Source organism: Phasianus colchicus, chromosome 26 (assembly GCF_987193195.1).
Source record: "Phasianus colchicus chromosome 26, bPhaCol1.hap1.1, whole genome shotgun sequence".
Taxonomy (NCBI): Eukaryota; Metazoa; Chordata; class Aves; order Galliformes; family Phasianidae; genus Phasianus; species Phasianus colchicus.
The window spans coordinates 3,216,010-3,232,390 of NC_143461.1; the positions used below are offsets into that span (position 1 = coordinate 3,216,010).

At 56.8% G+C, this 16,381-nt stretch overlaps 1 protein-coding gene across 2 annotated transcripts in view; it reads left to right on the plus strand.

Annotated features, from left to right (window-relative positions):
- The first annotated feature begins 365 nt into the window (after positions 1-365).
- Positions 366-16,381, plus strand: part of KCNH6 (potassium voltage-gated channel subfamily H member 6) — a 28,524-nt gene continuing 12,508 nt past the window's right edge. The window contains exons 1-6 of one of the 2 annotated variants that reach the window (XM_031600933.2): positions 366-565; positions 3,111-3,341; positions 9,732-9,887; positions 12,112-12,221; positions 13,914-14,226; positions 15,548-15,759. In XM_031600933.2, coding sequence (XP_031456793.2) covers positions 490-565; positions 3,111-3,341; positions 9,732-9,887; positions 12,112-12,221; positions 13,914-14,226; positions 15,548-15,759 — 1,098 coding nt within the window. In that variant the 5' untranslated portion in view covers positions 366-489. The remainder of the gene's footprint in view (positions 566-3,110; positions 3,342-9,731; positions 9,888-12,111; positions 12,222-13,913; positions 14,227-15,547; positions 15,760-16,381) is intronic. The other variant, XM_090125052.1, reaches the window with a different exon arrangement.

Consider the following 16,381-nt stretch of genomic DNA (forward strand, 5'->3'; position numbering starts at 1 on the left):
AAGTGCCAGGGGGTACAGGGGGTACCAAGCGATACCGAGTGACACGTGGGGGGCACCGAGGGGTTCCGGTGAGCAGGGGGAGCAGCCCCCCATCCTCCAGCTGTTGCTGTGTGAGCCACCCCGGGCCGGGACAGCGGTGACTAAGCACTTTGGGGATTTCTCCTCTCGTTATTTTATTCTCTTATTTCCCCCTTTTACAAGCGGAGCCTCCTCCTTTATCCTTCCACACCCCCCCCCCCCCCTCCTCTCTCCTCCACCCCTCCCTCCCTCCATCCTCATCCTCCCCGGCCGCCCCCGCCCGGGGCCGGGCTGGCAGTGCGGGCGGAGGGGTTCCCCCTTCCGGCCGCCGGGAGCGCGGAGCCCCGGGCCGTGCGCTCCAGAGCTCGGCCAGCCCAGGGGTGAGGCGGAGCGGGGCCGCGCCGTGCCGGGCCGTGCCGTGCCGGGCCGCCCCCGAGGGGAGTTCCGCCGCTATCGGAGCGCGTCGGGGCGATGCCGGTGCGCCGGGGCCATGTGGCCCCCCAGAACACCTACCTGGATACCATCATCCGTAAATTTGAAGGGCAAAGTGAGTAGCACACGCACCCCGCCTTTTACCCCCCCCCCCCTCGCCCCATTCCCGGTGTCGCTCCCGGTGCCCTCCCCCTCGCGGTCCCCAAACTTCGGACCGGGTGTCCCCGGGAGAATGAAGGCTCCTCCGTGACCTCTCCGGGGAAGGGGGGGTCTGGAGGGTTGGGGGGGGCGGGGGGGGCAACAGCCACGCACTGTGCCCGCGGTATTTATAGACAGAGCGGCGAGAGGGGACGAGCGGTCCCGGTGTGCGGGATGGGGGCACCGCGGGGAGCGCGGGTTGGGGGGGGGCCCTGGGGCGGTGCGGATGGGGCTCCCCCCGGTACAGCGCAGCCCGGATCGCTGCTGTTTGCCTTCAACTCCTCGGCCGTCCCTGGTGAGACGTTGCCATTTGCTGTTGCTCGGAGTAATCCCTTTATATGAATTTTTGGGGGCTGGTTTGCGTGTGAAGCGGAGCAAAGAGTTCGTGCGCATCGGGGAGCGCTGGGGGTTGCGTGGGGGGGGGGGGGGGCGCTGAGCTCACCCTGCCCTATGGGGCTGGTTTGTTCCCTGTGCTTTTGTCCCTATGCAGCTGGGGACAAGAGAGCGGGGTCCCCCCGCGACCCCCCCACATTCTGCAGTGGGTTTATGGGGCTGCACACCCCCCAGCGCCCCGACCCTCAGCACTTTGTCCCTGCTGTCCCAGTTTGCCGCCTGGGCGGACGTCCCTGCGGGATCTGCGTTGCTGCTCTGGCAGTGAGTGACGTGACCCCGAGGAAGGGAAGCGAGAAAAACTGTGCCTGGTTCCTATCAGTCCCTGCTGGGGAGCGGCGGCTGCGGGGCAGCAGGGGCACACGATGAGCTGTGCCAGCAGGGAAGCAGCCAGGCCCCTCCAAAACATGCCCCCGCACTGCCCTGCTGGTGGAACAGGTGTTGGGGGCACCCAGCTGAGCCCCCATCACATCACCCATCCCTGCCCACGGCTGCAGTTCCCATGGGTGTGACAGTGCTGGGAGCTGCAGAGCACAGTGCGCCGCTCCCAGCCACGCACAATTGCATGGGCAAACCCATAGATGTGGTCAGGTCAGAAAGCAAATTTGGGGCTGAAATCCCCACTAGGAGAGCTGACTGTCTTGCTTGTCCCCATGCCAGCCCTGGCCACATCCCCTGTGCCATAAATCCTGTCCTGCGCCATCACAACCCAGATACAGCCCATGCGGGGAGATGCTTGTCACCCAAAAGTGGGGTTTGGGGTCCTCTCCCCACCCTCACACTGGGATTTGGGACCTCCTGGTCGTGGTGGTTTGTGCTGTTTGTTTGAAAATGCCCACGCTAAGAATGGCTGTTGTGTATGGGGAGGGGGGGTGCCAGAGGTGGGAGCTCCCCAACAAGGGGCTGACACACAACACTGTAGTGCTGGTAGCCCCCCTGCTCCAGGGACCCTGAGGTGACATTAAGGGGAGCCCCAATGTGCCGGGGGGCCCCCATTCCCCAAACTGCAGCCATTTCTCCACATTGGAGCAAAGCTGGTGCTCAGCACAGGGCTCTGGAGCACAGATGCCATTCCTGGGTAATCCAGGAGATTAATTGGGGTCTGGGTTGCAAGGCGGCCTCCAAAGGGACCCTCTGAGCTGAGCTGCCGTCGGCTCTGGCCCAGGAGGGTGCCAAAGGCTGGGGGGGTGCTCAGCCCTTCACATCAGCATCCACAGCCCCTCCACTGCTGCATCCCAGCACAACCCGTACTGGCGCCCAGCACATCCTGATTATAAAAACACACACAAAAAAATAATAATTCAAAAAAAAAATCACAAATCAGGATCTCCTGTAGGAAAAGGGCTCCGTCCAGGCTGGAAACCACAAGCACAGCATCTCTATGAGACCCCACAGCGTGACATGAGTCTGGCTCCAGCCCAGCGATGCGGAAGCGCCGCTCCCTGCCTCAGTGTCCCCTTTCTTCCACCTGAGCCCCAGACTTCTGCAGTACGTGGGCCACGCAGCACAGCAGGGTCTGGGTTTCAGTTTCAGCCCGAAGGCACAATTATCCCATAAAACATTCGGAGAATCATTAGTGTGGCAGGTTTCAGCCTGGCTTCCCGCAGAAGCTGAGCTCACGCCTCCTCTCACCTCTTGCCTGACTTGAGTCAGATCTGAGCAGGGTGGGAAGCGCCTGAGATGTCTCAGGTCCCTGATGAGCTCCTGGGTCGAGATGGGCTCTGCTGCTCTTCCCCATGCCCAGCAGGGATTGGTTTCCCATGCATTAGACAGCAGTGAGTCCTTATGTACAAGCAAAGGGAGGAGATTCGGGGCTGTGCAGTTCGGCATTTTAGCAGGGACCTTCCTCTGAGAGTCTCCACAGTTTCCATTTTGCATGAAATCAGAGGAATTTTCTCACAGAGCAGGCTGGTGATCCTCCCACACTTCCCACTGGGATCACTGGGGAGCCCAGCATCAGCCCTGGGGTGCCACACAGCAGATAGGCACCAAAAGTCCCACCCACAAATCGGGTATACCCCAATCCCTGTGTGCCACACACCTCAGCCCCACGCTCTCCCGTGTCCCCACAGACCGTAAATTCCTGATCGCCAACGCCCAGATGGAGAACTGTGCCATCATCTACTGCAACGACGGCTTCTGTGAGATGTTTGGTTACTCTCGTGTCGAGGTGATGCAACGGCCCTGCACCTGCGACTTCCTCACCGGCCCCGACACCACCAAGAGCTCCATTGCGCAGCTGACGCAGGCGCTGCTGGGCTCGGAGGAGTGCAAGCTGGAGATCCTCTACTACCGCAAAGACAGTAAGGGATGCTTCTGGTGCACGTGGAGGTGGGAGGTGGGGTGGGTGGACCTGCGGGCTGTCACCCATCTCAGCTGGAAAATGAACCATAGAGTGGTTTGGGTTGGAAGGGACCTTAAATACAACCCCTTCCCCTGCGCAGGGATGCTCCCACCGGAGGAGCTTGCCCATGGTCCCATCCAACCTGGCACTGAGCATCTCCAGGAATGGGGCATCCACTGTTCTGTTCTTTTGTTGGCTGTCTGAGGTTGGGCAGGGGTTCTGCAGGCACCGGGGCACTGGGATCACACTCAAGGCTCTGCCCCCCAGGGAGAAGGGTGACCCCAGCTGTATGGACCCATCTGTGCCATGATTTGGGTGCTGAGACCTTAAGCAAGGGAAGGAACCAATGGATTATTTGGGATTGGGGTTGCAAACCTTTAGTGGTGTCTGAGAGTAATGGGAGCACTCACAACATCCCTATGCCATGAATGAGGATCCCATGGGATGCCATGGAGGATCCTTGGATGTGGTCCCCCAGTCTGTGCTCCATGATGGGATGAGGTCACTGGTTCCAGCCCAGAGCCATCCGCAGGCGGGCATCGAGCAGGATGTGGCTGTGCGTGCACAGATGGAATTACACTAAGATGAAAATGAAGCTTTGATGGAAAATACTAGTGATTAGTTCTAATACTGCAGCAAGTTAAATAAATATTTAGTGCTTGACGTTGCCAAACAGCAGTGGCCAAGGCTGGCAGGGGAAGGGGGATTCAGGAGATCAGATGTTTGTTGGAGGTAAAAAATGTGAAGTTATTTCCCTTTTCTTCAACCTGTGGCACTTCTCCATCACTTCAGATTGTGTTACTGAAGGTAGGCTTGAGAAAGGGGCTGCACCTTGCTGCTGTCAGCTCTGAGCACGGGGGATGGAGGAGAAAGCACAGGAAAGGAAATGCACAGCAGGAACCAGGCTGCCAGCCTGCACCCTATCTCCGGGCAGGGATCTGGCTGTCCTGGCCCTAATGCCAGCCCCTATCTCCTGGTGGGGCTGCAGGCTGGAGAGGGCTGGCCAGAGCCCAGCATGGTTGGGAAGGCAGGAGGGGGAGCAGGCACACGCTGTCCCCTGCTGCTCCCTGCAGCCAATGTGCAGCTGTGATGAGGACAGCACCTGCAGTCTGGGCAAGAGAAAAGCCCCAGCAGATGCAACAGCATCCCCTTCCCATCAGCACCCAATAAGTGGGGGTGATCCTGGCCCTGTGGCTGCAGCTGGCAGCTTCCCAAAGGATTTGGGACCATGTTCCATCCATCCCCTGCTGACAGCACAATCCAGCTCCATCCTCCCCTGCTCGGAGTGCTCCCGACGTGGGATGCTCACCGCTCTGCTGCTCTTCCCCTAAGGCCATAGGAAATGCTCAGAGCTGCTTTCTTCTCTTTCTCTCTCTCTTTTTTTTTTTTTTTATTAAGAAAAAAATAAAAGGGGGGTAAAGAGAAAAAAAAAAAAACAAAAACGAAAACCACCACAACGAAGCTCAGAAGAAAGCCCTTCGTGGCTATTTTTAAAACCCCACCAGCAATATGCTTTCCAATTGTCTCCCCCCAGCACTCAGCCTGCGCCCGCTCAGCCCATTATAAATGGGTCTTATCGGCAAAGAAAAGGCCTTCACATTACAGGGAGCTGCTGCTTAATTAGACCGCGGAGGCTCCGAGCCGCCCGTCCTCCTTTTCAGCGCGGCGGCACCAATCTCCAGGCTCGACCTGCTGTTTATTACTGCGGTACTCCGGGCTCTGCAGCTCGCGTGGTTGTTTCCTGGCTTTTGTGATTGCCAGAGATGATGTTATCCCCCAAAGCTGCCTGCCACGGCCCCGCCAGCAGCGCTAAGGAGGGATGGATGGAGGGGATGGGGTGCCCAGAGGGGGACGGGGTGCACGGAGGGGGTCAGGGTGCCCACGCACTGCCAGGTTCCTGTATGGGGTGTTGTTTCGGGGTGTTGTTTCAAGGTGTTGCTTTGGAGTGCGCCAGCGCATTCCTGGGGACAACAGCATTGCCCAGGACTCCCACGCTGTTATTGACATGCCGCTAATTATGAAAGGTGGAACAAAGGCATTAAGAGCTGGTAGGAGAAGGCAAGACCCTCCCCACCACAGCAGAACAAAACCTGTGGGAAGAGGGCAGAGCCCAGCTGCAGGCTGCGATGCTTTGACCAACACCAGCAGCTCAGCCCCAAGTTCATTTCCATGCAGGATGCTGCCCAAACCAAAGGAGTCAGGATTAGCCCCACAAAGAGCTGCCCCAGGTCAGGTCCCCATCGTGGCTGGGGCTGAACTGGCACTGAGGGATCAGGGAGGGGTGTGGGAGCCCCCACGACTCCCCTTGCAGGGCCAGTGGCCACAAGTGCTGGGCACAGTGACATGGCACAGCCGGAGAGGCAGCTGCGCTGTTAATCTGTGTGGATGCTTATGAATATGGAAGGAGAGACGTGGGGACGAGACAGCTGCTGGGACAGCCACCTGCTAAGAGCCCTGCCATCCCCATCCCTGTCCTCATGCTCACTGTGGCCAGAGCCCAGGGCTCATCCCCTCAAGCACCATTTGTGGCAGTCCCCTGTGGGTTTAAGGGTTGGGGTCAGCCAGCAGAGTCCCTGCACTGTGCCACAGCTGGGATTTCCCTGAGGACACGGTGTTCCCACTGAGGTGCCCTGCAGCTCCCTGTGTGGCTGGTGGCTGGGCAGGAATGGCTGTGGGGTGTCACTGCATGTGTTGTGTCCCCATGGCATGGAGCAAAGGGGACCTCCTTCATGGGACAGCACAACAAACCACAGCCCTATCCGTTTGCTTTTACCAAAATGTGTGGGGATTTGGCAACACCGGGGCTGTTTGCTCTGTGTTTCTTTAAGGGTCGCTCTCAGCAGCGCTGAGCTGTGACCTCAGTAAGGGGACAGCCACCATAGCCTGACTCCATATGGGTATGTATAAACATCCCTGGCCCTGATGACAAACACTGCTGCCCTGGAGAGCTGGCCACGTCCCTCCTTGGCACAGCTCCTCCAGCTCTGCTTGGGGATGGAGCGATCAGGGTTCAGAGCTGGAAGGGACACAAGTTCCACCTCTGCAGCTCCCTGGAGCAGATGTCCCATGAACAGAGAGATGGACCCAGAGCACCTCCACCACCCTCAGGGATGTGCCGATCTTTGAGTATCCTAAAGCTAATTTATCCCTGGGTAGGAGCAAGGCCCAGCCCTCCTGCACATCCCAGGTGTTGGGATGGCTCCATCCCCATCCCCATCCCCATCCCCATCCCCATCCCCATCCCCATCCCCATCTCCATCCCCATCCCCATCCATCTCCATCCCCATCCCCATCCCCATCTCCATCCCCATCCCCATCCCCATCCCCATCCCCATCCTTATCCCCATCCCAATCCCATCCCCATCACCATCCCCATCCCCTCCATGCCCTTCCCACCCCTCTCCTCTGCTCCGTTATATAATGCCACTATAGATTTAGCCACTCTGCCATGAGACCCTGCAGATTAAATCTGCCGGCCGGGGGAGGGAGGGACTCAGAGCTCCCAGGGCAGATTAATAGCTCTCTTTTTTAATATTTATAACAATACTGTTTTGTGTCCAGCTCTCGGAAACCCCCATGTCCTGTTGATTAGTTTAATACCAATGATACAGACAAATGCATTAACCACTGGTGGCTGCGGAGGATAAGAGGGCTGGCGAGGGAGGGCTCCTACAATGACATTTTTAATGTTATTAAGTGCTTTTATCAAGGTCAGGAGACAGCATGGGTAAGGAAACACAAAGCCTCCAACCCCGCAGCTTTGGGTGCTGGGGTGATGTTTGGTAAAGAGAGGTTCAATCCTAGCACAAAGGTTTGGGGAATGAGCTGTTTTCTGGCCCTTAGAAACTCATCAGGACTTGGAGGTTGAGGTGCTCCAAAGCAACATCCTCATTGACAGACAGTGGATAAATCCTTGTTTTCCAGCACAGCCACTGCTGAGGGTTCAGGTAACATTTTAAAGAAGGATCCCAGGAACTTGTGCTGGGGAAGGGAAAGTAAATTCCAGTGGAGAACCAAAGGCCAGCACTCATTGGCCCAGTCCAACAGGAGCCCTTGGTCCCACTCCCATCCCTCTCATGGAGCAGGGCAGGGCGCAGGCGGGTTGTGAATGCCCCCAGGACTCCTTCAGGAGATCATTTGGCAGCTAGATAAAATTAGACGGATGGAGACAGATTAGCCGAACAGCTGAAGGAAAGAGACAGGCAGATGGATGGGGACAGGCAATCGAGGAACAGGGATGACAGCTTGGGGCTGGGGGCTCAGCCCACCCACACCAGGAACTGCAGCAGGGCTGGGGTGTGGGATGTGTGGTACCCCACGTCCCCACTGCCCACAGACCCCAAATCTGTGAGGATTTGGCTCTGTCTCAGGGAACACACTGTGCTGTCCTCTCCATCCCCAACACCCTGTCCTCCTATTGCCACCATCCCTTGCCCAGGTCCCAGCCAAGCACCAAGCTCCCAGCATGCAGGATGGATCCCAACCCAGATGGGGAGATTCCCCCAGTGCCAGCACCAGTTTCTGGGATCACACCAGGCTCCAGCTGTCCTCCAGCCTCAACCCCAGCCCCAGCCATGGCCCAGTTGCTCTTCACGTCCCCAGTTTTCAGCTGTTCCATGTCAGCCTGGGGTTAACCCTTCCTGTGCCAGCTATGGCTCAGGGTCTGTCTCTTCCCAGCAAAACAGAGGAGCTCAGCAGAGAAAAGGAAAGCGGTGAAGGGATGCAGTGGGGCAGATCACATGAGCCCAGAGCAGGATCAGGATGGCCTTGCTGGGGAAAGCGCAGAACTGATGGCTGCCAGGTTTCTGATCCTTGGGACAGCGGTGATGTTTCAATATCAACTGCAGGGGAAAAAATAAAAACAAAACTTACGTTGTAACACAGCAAAGGAGAAAACATCGCACAGCCCAACCTGCTGCAAGCAGATCTGCAGCACCCCAGGCACTGCATCCTCCTGCCAAGCCATGGCACTGCTGTAGCACCATGCAGGACACCTGGGCACTGCACTGGTACCCACTCACCTTTCAGACCCCATCCAAATACCCACAAAAGGAGGGGGCTGGTTCCTCTCCATCCCCCGTTGGGCACAGTGTCTCTCCAAAATGGCTTTGTTTGCTGAAAACAACCCCCTCCTCCACCCCACCTCTTGCTTTTAAGTGGATTTCCCCTCCGCGTGGTGAACAACGATGAAATAAAGGAAGGGAGGAATAATCCCAGCTGTGGGGCCCTTTAAACGGATTGCACCGTATCCATTTCTTTCCCCTCTGTGTGTGTGTGTGCGCGCTGACGTCAGGGCAGATTTGGAAGTTGCCCGATGCCGGCCATCTGCTCCTGATTACGGGAGGCCCTGAGCTCTTTAAAATTACACGCAGCAAGGGCCCGAGCACGGCCGTGTATCCCCATGCTGCCGGCCCTGCTAATCCCCCGGCCCCATTAATCACCGCGGGTGGAGGAAAGAGTGGGGTGGTTTTGCAGGGGTCGATGCAACGGTTCAAATCACCCCAGATGCTGTTGGCAGGGTGAAGGTGCGATGCTGGCACCGAGTGGTGCTGGGGGCTTTGTGGTACCCCGCTGTCCTGGTGCTTCTGGGAGGTTTTGGGGGGATTTTCAGGGGGATTTGGCCATGGGGATGTGGTCAGTGCCAACACAACAGGAGGCGGCTCAAGGAAGGGCTCTGTATTGATTGCACTCTGGGAAGCGGCTGTTGGAGGATTTTCCATTGGAATGAAGCTTGCAAGAGCAGGAGAGCCCCTCTATGCCCTCCTATTGCTGCCTGGGGAAGGGGCTGTGGGGGTTTTGGGGTCCCCCTGATGCTTGCTGGCACCTGGCTGCAGCTCAGGCAGGAGCATGGAGTTGAGCTGTGCATCCTGCACAGCCCTGTGCCCTGAGAATGCCCTGGGGTCTTCCTGCAGCCCCCTCCTCACAGGTCCCTGTGCCCATCCCCGTGCCTCAGTTTCCCCACAGTGCCAACCACTGCCCACAGGCAGGAGGCAGCCAAACGCAGCCCCCAAACTGCTTGCTGATTGCAGGGCAATTAGCGACGACTTGATTACAGTGTTTAATGAGGTTGAACAAGTACCTGGAAACTTTTGGAGTTCTTAATTACCCACTGCGTAATTGCTAGTCTAAAGTACATTAATATAAATGACTGCCTGGGATATAAAAAATAAGAGGCAGAATGCAACCCGTGGGAGTGGGGCTGCAGCAGGAGACAGAGCTGTGTGCATCCTGCACTGCACACACTGGGTGCACCCAATGACAGCTGAGCCCATTCAAAAAGGATGTTCCACCAAAGCTTTGTGGCACGTGGGCCTCTGTGCCCCAATCTGAGCCTCACTCTCCATGACAGCCTCGTGTTTCCGGTGCCTGGTGGATGTGGTGCCGGTGAAGAACGAGGACGGCGTCGTCATCATGTTCATCCTCAACTTCGAGGACCTGGCACAGCTGATTGCCAAGAGCTCCGGCCGCAGCCTGCACCACCGCCTGTCACAGAGCTGGCGTGCAGGTGAGTGCCACCAGGACACTGGGGACAGTGGGGGCAATGGGGGCATTGGGGGCGATGGGAACATGAAGGACAATGGGGACAGTGGGGGCTATGGGGACACAGGGTGGGAGGGTGGCATCCTCAGAGGGCTGTGTTTCTGCAAAGCCACAGCTCTATGGGGTCAGGGAAGTGATGCACCTGAAATAGGTTAAAAAAGGCTTTCATGCCCCACACCCAACATTGGGCACAGTTTGCCTCGCTGCCAGCCTTTCTCTATTTGATGCTGGGAGGTTTTGGGGGTCTGCCTGCAGGCACTGGGGCTGGGGCAGAAGGTGCTGGCATGGGGCAGGAGCCACGTGTGGAGGTGATGGGATGGCTGGGGGGTATTTGGTGTCACCAATAGCAGGGTTGTGCTATGGGGATGTCATCACACGAGGATGGTTGTGCTGGGATGTCTCAGCTCCTCTCCAGCCCGGGTTCTTCTGGAGTTTTGTAGGGCTGCTGGAGACAGTGGAAAACCCAATCCCCGTTTTGGGGAAGCAAAGAGAGAGCAGTGGTGACTCTGCAGGGAATGTGGGTACCAAAAGATGCAGATGTTGGAGCTGACCATGGGAAGGAGGGGTGTAGCACCCAAATACCCTCCTGCTGTACACTCCACTGCACCCACCACCTATATTTTAAGCAGGCAAATAATCTCACCCTGATCTCCATGCAAACACTGCCTGGGGTGCGGGTCGCTACTGGGGGGCTCAGGGACTTACAGGGGCAGATTAAGCAGCCAAATGGGGTGGCACAGCAGCACTACAGTGGGGTCACCAGGGACTAAATGGGGACAGCATTGGGGCTGTGATGTGTTTTATTGTATCCACTCTCGGTGCATGTGCGCAGCCCGGTGCCATGAAGGCGTCTGCATGTGCAGCAGTGCGGATGCTGTGTGCGGGTTCGGGTTTTGGTGCATCCTCAGCACGTGGAACTTACAGACCGACGCGTGTGTGCGTATGGACACCCTGTGTGGGTGTTGCTCTGTGAAAGGATGAGGTTTATATTTTTTTGATGCATCGCTCCTATGCATGAACTGCTGAGGACATCCTTACCACCGGCACCGATGTTGCCTTGCAGCCCCTCAGCTTTCATATGCTCTCGACATATGAATGATGCAGTCGCGTCCCATCGAACATACCCTGAGGTGTATGTTTGGTTGCAGAAGGTGTCCCAGTAGCAATGGCAGCAAAAGGTTCCCTGTGCATCCCCACGGAGCTGTGCTTGGAAAGGCCGGTGCCAGCCTGGAGCGCTCTCTTGCATGGGTTTTCTGACGCTGAGCTGCTCTGCAGCGTATTGGGTTAAGTGAGGGAAGGCAAATTCTGCCAGCAACGGTCAGCTCCACAATATGCTGCTTTTTCCCAGAGGATGATGCTTTTCTGGAGCTCTTGTTGCATCCCACGTCCCTTCCCTGTGCCACCAAGAGCATTGCTGCTGATGGAGCAGTGAGACGTAGGGAAGCCAGCCAGAAGCTTTCCAAAAGGTTCATTTAGGCTGCTGAATTGTTCATGTAGGGTGAAGCCATGCTGGCCCAAGCCTTGGGATCAGCCCAGCTCCTGGCTCTGCTGCTGGGCTTCACCTGGGGAAGGCTCCGATCAGGTCACAAGCACGTTGCTGCAGCTCATGGTCTCCTCCACAGCCCAGTGCAGAAGAGGAGGAGCAGTTTTGTTTGGGACATCACACAGTGGGGGGCATCGGGTCCCTCTGTGGGCACTCCAATTCCAACCTCTTTCCCCCCTCTCTTCCTTTTGGTGCTTCCTGCAGCCCCCACCCCAGCTTCAGGCTCCAGCGAGGTGATGCTCTGCTCCCCAAGGGAAACTTTGGTCCAGCACCAAATCACTAGAGCTACATTTTCTAACATTTTGTTTCAGTTTGATGTTCCCCCCCCCACAAGTCCCACCGAGGAGATTTAGAGGCTCGATTTCCTCCAGGTCCAAATCCCCTAAGCAGCTTTAATCAGCTTAGAGACGCTCTGCACCTTTCCCATTGTGCACTCATGGTGGCAGGGGTCCCTGCAGCCCAACCCTGCATTCTGCTGGCTCAGAGCACTCAGCGCTGCGGGAAAAGCAAGCGTCCCCCACAGCCACCCCAAATCCTCCACCACCCATCCCCTGCCACCGTCCCAACCCGTCCCACCGCAGCCGTCCGTGCAGCTAGGTTACATCTGTGTCTCTTGTGTTTTGTCTGTGTTTTTCTTTTTAACAAGGTGAAGGTAGGAGGTTGAAGTTTAGTCTCCCGTCCCTCCGGCGACTCAAAGCCCAGCGGAATTCTCTGCCCACCAGTGAGTTTGATGGAGTAGCCATTGACTATGGAAAGGTAACCGCAGCCTTTGTCTGATCTCAGCCTCAGGCTAGGTCCCAGCTCTTCCTCGCTCTCCCCACCCCGCTCCTCCTCTGCTGCTGTGGCTCTTGGGCCGTACCCGGCGGTGGGGGTCCAGCACTGGGCAGCACTGGCCCTGGTGGCTCTGCTTTGGTGGCATGGGATGCAGGAGATGTGCCGAGCTGGCCGGCACTGCTGCCGGAGCTGGGAGGAAGGGCTGGCTCCACAGTGTTGGGATGGTGCAGATCAGGGGACGTGTCCCCTCCTCGGAGCTGTTGGAGATGGTGCGGTGTGAGCAAGGAGCACGGCTGGCAGAGCTTGCAGGGAAAATCCTCAAAATGGCACATTTCCCAACATCTTCCTGGCTGGGAGCAGCCTGTGCAGCTTTGGCTTCTCAGCACTCCAGCAAAAGGAGGTGATGCTGTCATTGTTGATGAGACGAGATTGGTAAATATCGATGGAGACTCTTTAGAGATTGTTTTCTCGGTGTCTTCTTGGTTGTCAGAAGTGCTCGAGGTACCTCTGGGCAAAGGTGTGGTGTTTTCTGAAAGCACAAGGCTGTGGCAGGAGGTTTTCTCTCTGCTGAGGCATCCCCAGGCCCAAGGCTGTTGCTGTGCCAGGTGTATCCTGCATCCAGCTGCTTCCCCACGTTCCAGCTTGGATAAGGTGAAAGGTGCTGGTGTGCTTATGGCGGGGTGAAGGCATCCATAGCTTTGGCAGATGCTTGGGGTGTGTTGATCCTACACCCATATTGGGTACCCCTGTGTTGAAGCTGCACTACCGCATTTCAGGTGTACATGCATGGAAGATGCTCTGCTTTGGTGAAGCTTGCTCCAAGTGGGGACAGCCCAGCAGGAGCAGGGACAGCCGGTCCCTCTGGGCACCACCTCCTAAATAAAACCTTCACTATGGCCACTGGGGAAAGTGGGAAATGCTGCAGTGTGCCCTGGGCAAGCACACAAAGTCCCCATCCCTCCTGTGGGTATTGATGGTTTGGGTGTAAACCCCTCCCCAGCTTTCTGCCCTGGAAAGTAGTGGCTCTGTGCACCCACTGCAGAAGTTGTTAAAGACTGTAAGGTTTTCTGGGGAAACCATTCTGCGATTCTATGGAAAAACGTTTTGCAGTGGCCAAGGGGTGCTGTGGAAGCGTGGTTTGGTGATAGGACTTGGTAGGTGAGGTTGGTGGTTGGACTTTGATGATCTTGAAGGTCTTTTCCAACCTGAGCACTTCTGTGATTTGCTATGATTCCATCTCCAGTGCTTCCTGGTGCAGCGCACACCATTTCCCACAGGCAGAAGCACAGGACCCCAGGCACCCCAACCCCGTGCTGAGCTGAGCTCTGGAGAGGGAAAAGCAGAAGGTGAAATCCCAGAGGTGGAATTTAGGGTCACTTAGGAAATGAGCAGCAAACCCATCCCTAAGGCATCCCCTTCTCTTCTTGCTCTGGCTTCTCCCCAGCTGTGCAGCTACGCCTTGCAGCCTCCCCAGGGCCACCGGAGCTGCCATGTCCCCGAGGGCTCGGTCACCCCCGCCGCAAAGCAGCCTCGGTTCTGATCCAAGCTGGAGCTGAACTGGGGGAACCGCAGCACGTCCCAGCCCCTGCCCTCCTCTTACCTCCCCAGCTCCCTCTTTCCCCCAGCACGCGAGGACTCCTTCTAATAAAACGCTTTCTCCCGGCTGTCTTAAAGCCTGGTGGTGACTCCCTGATTTTGAGGGACTTGAAGACATCGCCCAAGGAGAACTGTGTGCAGTCAGAGACCGAATCCCTCCTGGAAAAGGAGAGGAGGCCGAGCCTGGAGGCCGACCCCACCCTACAACACCCGATCCCGAAACAAGAGCCTCCCTCGCTGGGCCCTCGAGGGTCGTATTCTGCGTGGGGTTTCATTCGGTCTCGCCCCGGGGGCAGCTTCCACAGCCTCCGCAGGGTCTCCTCCTTGGACAACTTTGAGGCTGCGAGGTCTGAGTTCCAGAGAAAATTCAGGGAAAGGAGGGCAAACTCAGGTAGGGGAAAAACCCCGGAGTTTTCGGTCCTACTGCGATGGGGAGCGATGGCCCCAGGGGCCACCGGCGCATCTTGGGGGGGAGGTCTCTTACCCTGCACTGCTTTTTCCTCTGCAAAATGGAGATAAATTGGGGTTTTCCACCTCAAATCCGCTGCTCTCGATGTGCTTCCCCACATAGGCAGATCCTGCTCGTTGGGTAGAGCCACTCGTGGTGTTGTGCGCGTGTTGCGAGGCCGCGTGAGGTTGTGTGTGGCCGTCCCAAATGAAGGCATCTCGGTGCCGTCCTCTTGTTCTTGTAGACATAATGATATATGTAAGGTAGAGGTCAGTTGAGAGAAGCCTCGATAAGAGGGGATGAAGAGGGATCAGTGTGCAGTGTTTGGCTGGAGAAAATGGGGTGGGGGATCGTGATCCTCAAATAGACCCAAGTTATGGACCCTGGGAGGGACGCAGTGTAGAGGGAGGGAAGGGTCTGAGTGGAAGGGAGGAGAGGGGTGGCACATTGGGCACCTTCCCAACGTCTTCAGACACCTCCTGCCCGTTGCATCTCTTGGGTCAGTGTCAGTATAAGGGATAGAAGGGGTAGAAAACTGAAAAAAATAATCCAGCCCTGCCCATAGGGGATAGAAGGGGTGAGACACGCTGGTTATGGTGCTTGGCGATGCTTCTGAGCCCCCAGCTGTGGGCATGTGCCCATTACACACCACTAAGAGTCAGACCACAAGCTGGTGGTGATACAGGGAGGAAAGTTGGATGGGATGAGCCCTGCACCCAGCCCCAGTGCAGCTGTTCTTTAGGCAAGATGCCTGGAGCCTGAGAGTGGGGATATATCTTGGTGGAGACCATCTTGACGGGGACACCAACCTCCTGGTTCCATTGGGTGGCCAAGAACCCAGGTACAGCTCATGAACTGTGCTGGTCATGCTTGGGTATGCACAAGGAGGAGACTCACCTCCCACTTCAGCTGCTTTCGTGCATCTTTCACTGATGGGTCTCACTGGGACCACTTCCTAACCCACCACATTCTTCAGAGGTAGCAAAGCTCATCGGGTGCCTCTGTATTTGGGCATCTGCTCTGAACCATTGAAAGGAGGTTTAATGATGAAAAATGGGTGATGTGTCTGAAAGGAGCCCTCTCTTGGGCATCTTGGGTTGGACATCAGAAGCCACCCTGAAGAATTATGGCCTGGTTGGTGCCATCTGATAGTACCTCATGATCATCCTGCATCATAAATGAGGTGCAGAAATAGGGTTAGGGCTCTGCAAGTCACCTCTTGCTCTCTCCACCCTCCTCAACGCTCCTCTCCATCCTATTTCAGAGGCTTCCCACGTGAAACCCAACCCTCCAAACTCCACCTCAGACTCGGACCTCATGAAGTACCGCACCATCAGCCAGATCCCCCAGTTCACGCTCAACTTTGTGGAGTTCAACCTGGAGAAGCACCGTTCGGGCTCCACCACGGAGATTGAGATCATTGCACCCCACAAAGTGACAGAGCGCACGCAGAACGTCACCGAGAAGGTCACACAGGTACGTGGTGGTGGGATGCCACCAAGGCAACGGTGCTGGTGCTGCCAGCAGGATGCAATCATGGCCACTCCTGATGGTTTTGGAGGAGAGGGACACCTCTCCACCACCATCCCAGCATTTAATTTTTGTCCCTTCCTCCAAATGGTTGAAATATTTCTTCCTGAATCGGTATTAATGGGTAATTTGTGGTTGGTGGGACATGGGCATGAACTGCTGGTGGTGTGATAGTGGTTGTGAAGGGGACACATATGTGGCTCAGGTGCCACCAGGGTCCCATTATCCACTGTGTACTCAGTGGGAACCCCACCCTGGGAGCACAAATGGCCATGCCAAGGGCCACAAGATCCCTTGGGAGACAGCAGGTGGCACTGCACTGTCACCCAACTGGACACACGTGGCTCTGCACTGTCACCAACATGTGTAGCACTGAGCTGTCAATGCAGGGGATGCACATGGCACTGCCCTGTCCCCATGGGGACTAAGCAAAGCTGGCCCTGGCAAAGAGGTGAGGTCCAACCCTGGCTGTCACCTGCCATAGTGCCCATGACCTGGGAGCAGAGAGAGGACATTGCTCACAGCCACTTCCCCTCTTTCTAAGCATAGGAAAGGAAATGTTTCTTAA